Genomic DNA, 6,003 nt, shown 5'->3' on the forward strand with positions numbered 1-6,003 from the left:
ATGAGTGATTCCATACTTTTTTCCTCAGAAATGAGTGATTCCATACTTTTTTCCCTGTGTTTGGTCAATAAAAGTATCATTCACTGACTTCCACAATGTTTTCTCTTCATTTCTTTGAGTGTTCCTGAAAGCCAACAAGTTGCACTTTGGAACGACCTTAATATTGTATCATGTTTTTGATCCGAGTTTGTTTTACAGCATGAAATGTCTGAATGAGTGCTCATCCAAGACTGGTGATTCCATACTTTTTGCCAGGGGTTGTAGTTCCAGACCCAGGATCAAACAGGTCAAGTTGTGAATCTTCACAGTTTTATAGTTATCTAAACAGCTCAAAGCAGGACGTTCTGTGAAGAGCTGCTGTCGCTGCTCTTCGTCAGAACGGCCCTCTGAGAAAGGAAATCAGAGCGATTAACAATACAGAAACATTTCTTAAGAGATATGACTAAACATGTAAGAATACATAAACTAAGAACATCATAAAATGTAACAAATAGTTGATAATAATACAATTTACCCAACAACCATCTTATCTATCCTAATAAATATTCAGCATGAAGAAAAATCTAAAAGATGTTGTGGACATTCAATTACTGAGTCGCCTCAAAGTTCTTTGATGGTCGTAAAATAGATGAAGTTTGATTCTGGAGAGAAAAAGGTGGGAAACGTTTCATATGTTGCTTTAACCCCAAACTTTATGTAAAACACCTTGAGACTCGCCTGAGTCACTAAAACCAACCTGGTTCAGGAACAAGTGCAGGTTGTAACACAGAGAAAGAGCGACCGTTAACATGTGTGGTCTGTGACCCTGGACATCAAATGTATCTGCAGTTCTAGAATCTCCACGTCTCTGTTATGAACGCCGCATTTCAGGTCCAGTTCTTTGAAGCAAAGCCTGTAAGTAGCAGCTTATATTCAAAACAAGCCTTTATGAACACATGAATTCCTCATGTTGAAGTTACTGAACCTCAGTGGGATGTATACCAGTCAGTCCCAGTGAAGGTCGTCTGATCCACAGGTGGAGGCAGCGATTTACAGGAACAGGAACCAGATTCAGCAGCTGTGAAACTATGAGGGACTGAAGGGCCTCACCTTTCCTCAGAGCTGATCTGGACCCAGCAGAACCAGTTCAGCAGCATCTGCAGAGCCGACCAGCAGAGCTTCACTCCCAGTTTGTTCTGGTTGCTCTGAGAGGAAGATGAAGATGGTTTGTGGGGTCACCTTCCTCTCTCTGCCCTCATCATCCTCACTCTAGTCTCTGCAGGTCTTTCTGTCTGGAAGCTGCTCAGCTCAACCACAGCAGAGGTTCTGGAGGTCCAGCAGGTTCTACTGGGTCGGTCTCAGACCAGTTGCTGTGTGGTTCTGCTGCTGTTTTGTTGATACACTAAAGTTCTGACTTGGTTCTGTCTGGGACCAAAGTAAATGGAGGTTCTGTTGTGTTCTGGTCTCACTTCAAATCGTCCTACTGGGAGAGTTCTGGTCCAGTCTGGTACCAACTTTTAAAGGTTTATTCAGGTTGTTGTCGCTTGTTATTCTGTTCAGGTTCTGGTTCTGGTCGGTTTCTGGCTTCATATATTGGACCTGAATGACATCAGCTGTACTGAAGGACATTCTGACGTTTCCAGAGAGTTTCAGCTCCAAACGGCTCTGAGTTTATTTTCATCTGCAGCCCGAAATTTAGCACAAATTGACAAATAGTGAAGTTTTACATGATAAATCACGTCGAATTTAATGTTCTGGATAAGATGAGCCTGATACTTCCTTCATTTAAGGATTTATTCTGCTGTGAAAGCAGAACAACCAGTGAGACCAATAACTGATTAGAAAATATCTATACATGCCATAGTATTTCCTGTCTGTGTCGTCAGTTTCCCAGCATGCCCTGCTGGAGTGGTGGAGGTTAATGAGGGGGCGGAGTCTGTCCTCCTGAGCTGCCGATACTCTGATCATTTGCCTGAAGAGCCTCACTGATGTGGAACCGCAGCGATCTCACTCCTAAATCTGTCCACCTGAGGAGAGAAGACAACGATGAGCTCAAAGGCCAGAACCAGAACTTTACAGGCCGGACCTCCATGAACCCTCTGGACAGCAGAACCTTCAGCCTGACTCTGAGGAAACCTCACCTGTCTGACAGTGGAAACTACACCTGCATCATCTACGACGGTCCCAGCCGCCACTCTCTGCCCTTCTCCAGTCGCCACAGTCCCCGTGGTGATGGGGTTTCTGGCCAGACTAGCCCCAAGACGTCAAGCGGCACGGCAAGTGGCATGGCCCGCCCCGGTATTTCAGCCTCCAGAGCTTCCTGCACCCACTGCCAATGAGCAGCCACCTGCTCTGTCCAGCCGGCCGGCCCCTCTGCCTGTCTTCAAGGGCCTCCAGCTGGCCCCACGGCCCAAGCGCCTGTTGCGGCGGCGACCGCCGGACCCACCTCCTGTCTCCCTTCCGCCCACCCTGTTGGGTTGTTTTCTGTTTTTTTGGACTAAGTTTTTGTTTTCTGGACTCTAGCCCCCCTTCCGTCGCCCCTCCTCCCCTTCATCCACAGAAAGCCGCTGAAGGAACGGACTCCAGACCTCCTGGTCACCGTGGGAACGGTTTGCTCTCTCTGTTAACTGAGGCCTCACCATGTAACATAACCAATGTGTTTGTTTTCTTTGGAATAAATGAAGTAAAAGTTAAATATATCAGACTGTTTTTTAGGACGGCTTCAGCTACTTGGTTGTTGAGAAATCTGAAGTTTTCCATTGTTTAAAACTGATTTTTTGGGAACAACATGCAGGTTTTAGGTGTAGCTATGATGAGCAATTAAAAAGGGTTGGATGTGTCGGCGTTCGTCAGGGCGCCAACACCGACTTTCACATAAAAAGGTCAGTGAGTTGATTTGAAACTGTAGCTGTTAAACAGAGCAGAGAAGAAAAGGTCAAAGGTTACAAAGTTATGAAATAAGCAAATTTGCTGCCATTTTACTAATTAAGCCCTAATAATATCTATTTAACCTCTAGAGTCTAGAACAACTTGGCTGCAGATGGATTTATAGACCAAACGAGCCAAAAGGGGTTAACTGTAAATAATTTTTTGATGTTGGCACCTCTAAGATCTAGAATAGCAAGACTGGGATATCGAGGGAAAGAAAACTCAGTAGCTGCTGGTAGGGGCCATTCAGGGGCCCTCAGACATTCAGGGGCCCTAGAAACGGTTTAATTGTAACACAGACCATAGATTTAAACCTGTAGCATTAATTTATAGAGAATGACAATATTACTAAATTTTATTAAATGCATTCAGTAGAGAAAAAAAGATACATTTAGGATTTAATTAGGACATTTACTTTGTAAAAGTTTAAAGAACCATCTTGATAGTTTGATTGTTGTGTAATTTATATTTTGGTGATTTTGCAGAATGTTAAAAACAACATAAAAAGGCAACATACCATATTTGACCAATAAAGTTTTTCTAATTAATTACTTTATTAGAAAAGTAATAAGAAAAACTTTTCTAATCAGATCCCCAAAGTTGAGATCTGGGGATCTTAATGATTGTCTAATGGTGTGGGATCGTATTTTTGCAAAGATTTGTAAGACTTTAAGCTTATCTCATTATTTCCTGGTTCAGTAAAGGGTCCTAAAAAGCCACGCCCACAGTAATACCAGTTAATTTAGCCACCAGTTAATCTATAACACCGGTAACAACCAGGTCTAACGCTCAACAAAACATATTTTTTTCCGCCGAACTACATTAAGAAGGCAAAGTAAAACAAATAAATAAACAAAACAAAGAACGGTTATCACTGAGGCTTGAGTTCTCCCGTTCACGGGATCGAGCCATTAAAAAGAATCGGATTGTTCCTGAACACACTACACTCTGCAAGTCGAGTGAAATTAATGCCACATGAACGTTAGCAGGTTGGGTTTATGCTGACATGCTAAGGGGCTGCAGTTGAAAGACAGGCAATTATTAGTCAGCTCTGTAATCATGGACGAAAACATTAAAGACTCTCAGGTAAAAGACATGGCAGTTTTAGCTAATGTTGGACCCAGGAGCCCATGCTAACGTTAGCATATTAACCTGAGAAGACTTTTATGCTTTGTCATTTTTGAGAAAAATCAACTTGTAACCATATATGCGAGTAGTAAAGTCTTTAGAAAATTTTCTAAAGAAGAATAACTCACCTTTAAAAAACCTCTGCTTATTTCACCGTCAACAAATATTCTGGAAGCTTCCGGCACTTTGCTGCGCATGCGCACTGCTGAGCTGAAGCATTCGCTCCAGTAACAAAAAATCCAGCTTACTTTTCTCAGGCCAAACATGTACATTACTCACATTACTTGAGTTGAATTAACAGTTTATTGAGAGTTGAATAAAGCATTTTAGAGTGTAGTACCAGAAATTAATATAAAAATAGAAAAGCAATCTACAGATGGATATTCAGTATACACAGGAGAACTGTTGGCATTATTATTAGCTTTACAATAGATATGAGATATAAAACCATTAAAAACTATATGCTCAGATTCAAACTCTGCATTATGATGTTTAAATTATAATCAGTCAGACAGTAGGATGGACATTTTATTATAAATATTTCATACATTGTTCAGAATACAAAATATGGGTTTGATAGTTATATTTGTGGTTCAACCACATATTGTTGGAAATGAGAGGGCAGATGAAATGGCAATGATGAAAATTCAAAAATCCTTTAAGTTTCACAGCTAAAACAAGTAAATCTGAGGGGAAGAGTTTTGTTAAAGACAAACTGATGAAATAACTACAAAAAAGGTGGGATGAAGGAAAACAGGAAGATGGTTATGAAATTCAAAAGATTGTTAGAAAGAAAAAAGAAGAAAAGACTAATAAAGTTAAGATTTGGACAGACAGGATTTAAAATTCAAAAGCACAATACTGGCAAATGTGATCACGGGAAAATATGAGACAACAGAGGATGTTGTAGAATGTCATAAAAAGAGACAAGATACATGAGGAGAGAGTTTGAAAGAATGAAGGAAAATATTAATTTATTATGAGGAAGAATTTGGGTAGTAAGCATATAGTTGTTAGATTTTCCAAGAAAACTAAATAATTTCATGGAATTCGATGTAGTGGATGTGTTTTTAAATGTGTGCATGATAAATAAATGGATAGTGTAAAAATGTATAGAAAAGTATGTAAATTTAAGTGTGGTGTGTTAAATTACGTATATATGTAATGTCGACGTTTATATGCATAGATAGTATGAATCAGACCGGCAGGATCAACACTCCATACCAGCAGGTGGCGGTAAAGCTACTAAACGTTTGTAGCCAATCGCCAATAAAACCAAGGAAAAAAAACAAAACAGTAGAAGAAGAAAAAAAGACGAAGAAGAGAAAATCCTCTTGGGGCGGAGTGATTCCAGCAGGAACATCCGGGAAAAACAGGAAACAGTTTAGAGAGAAACGTGTTGGAGGAAACGCACGTGGGATCATTTTGTCTCGGACTGAAATCAAACTAACACTGAACAAGGAGAACAGAGAGAGAACCGAGCGACTAGAGACACAAACTGCTGGAGGACGAAACAACAAGCAAATCAGAGTAAAAGTAAGTTCAGAAAGTTTCTACAGGAGAGAAAGTGACTTCATGGTTTAACTTTCTGTCTGCTGTGTTTTCAGCTTCACTCCGAGGAAACAAAATGGCTTCCAGATCAGACGATGATCTCTGCTGTCCGGTCTGTCTGGAAATATTTAAGAATCCGGTTATTCTGTCATGCAGCCACAGCTTCTGTAAGGAATGTCTGGAGAAATGTTGGAGAGAGAAACCGGTAAGAGAGTGTCCAGTTTGTAAGAGGAGATCTTCTAAAGCTGATCCTCTCTGTAATCTGGCTCTGAAGAATCTGTGTCTTTGTTACAGGAGAGAAACCAAACAGCTTCAGAGGGTCTCTGCTCTCTGCACTCTGAGAAACTCAAACTCTTCTGTCTGGACCATCAGCAGCCAGTGTGTCTCGTCTGCAGAGATTCAGATAAACACCCCAAC

At 40.8% G+C, this 6,003-nt stretch overlaps 1 protein-coding gene across 1 annotated transcript; it reads left to right on the forward strand.

The window, feature by feature from the left end:
• Positions 1-5,440: 5,440 nt before the first annotated feature.
• Positions 5,441-6,003, forward strand: LOC107835287 (zinc-binding protein A33-like; the record flags this gene model as incomplete). The annotated part of the gene is given in 3 exon segments (XM_016667632.1): positions 5,441-5,571; positions 5,643-5,868; positions 5,871-6,003. Coding segments are annotated over 2 exon segments (339 nt in total), but the record flags the coding sequence as incomplete, so codon positions are not given.

Source organism: Poecilia formosa, unplaced genomic scaffold (genome assembly GCF_000485575.1).
Source record: "Poecilia formosa unplaced genomic scaffold, Poecilia_formosa-5.1.2 Scaffold1438, whole genome shotgun sequence".
Taxonomy (NCBI): Eukaryota; Metazoa; Chordata; class Actinopteri; order Cyprinodontiformes; family Poeciliidae; genus Poecilia; species Poecilia formosa.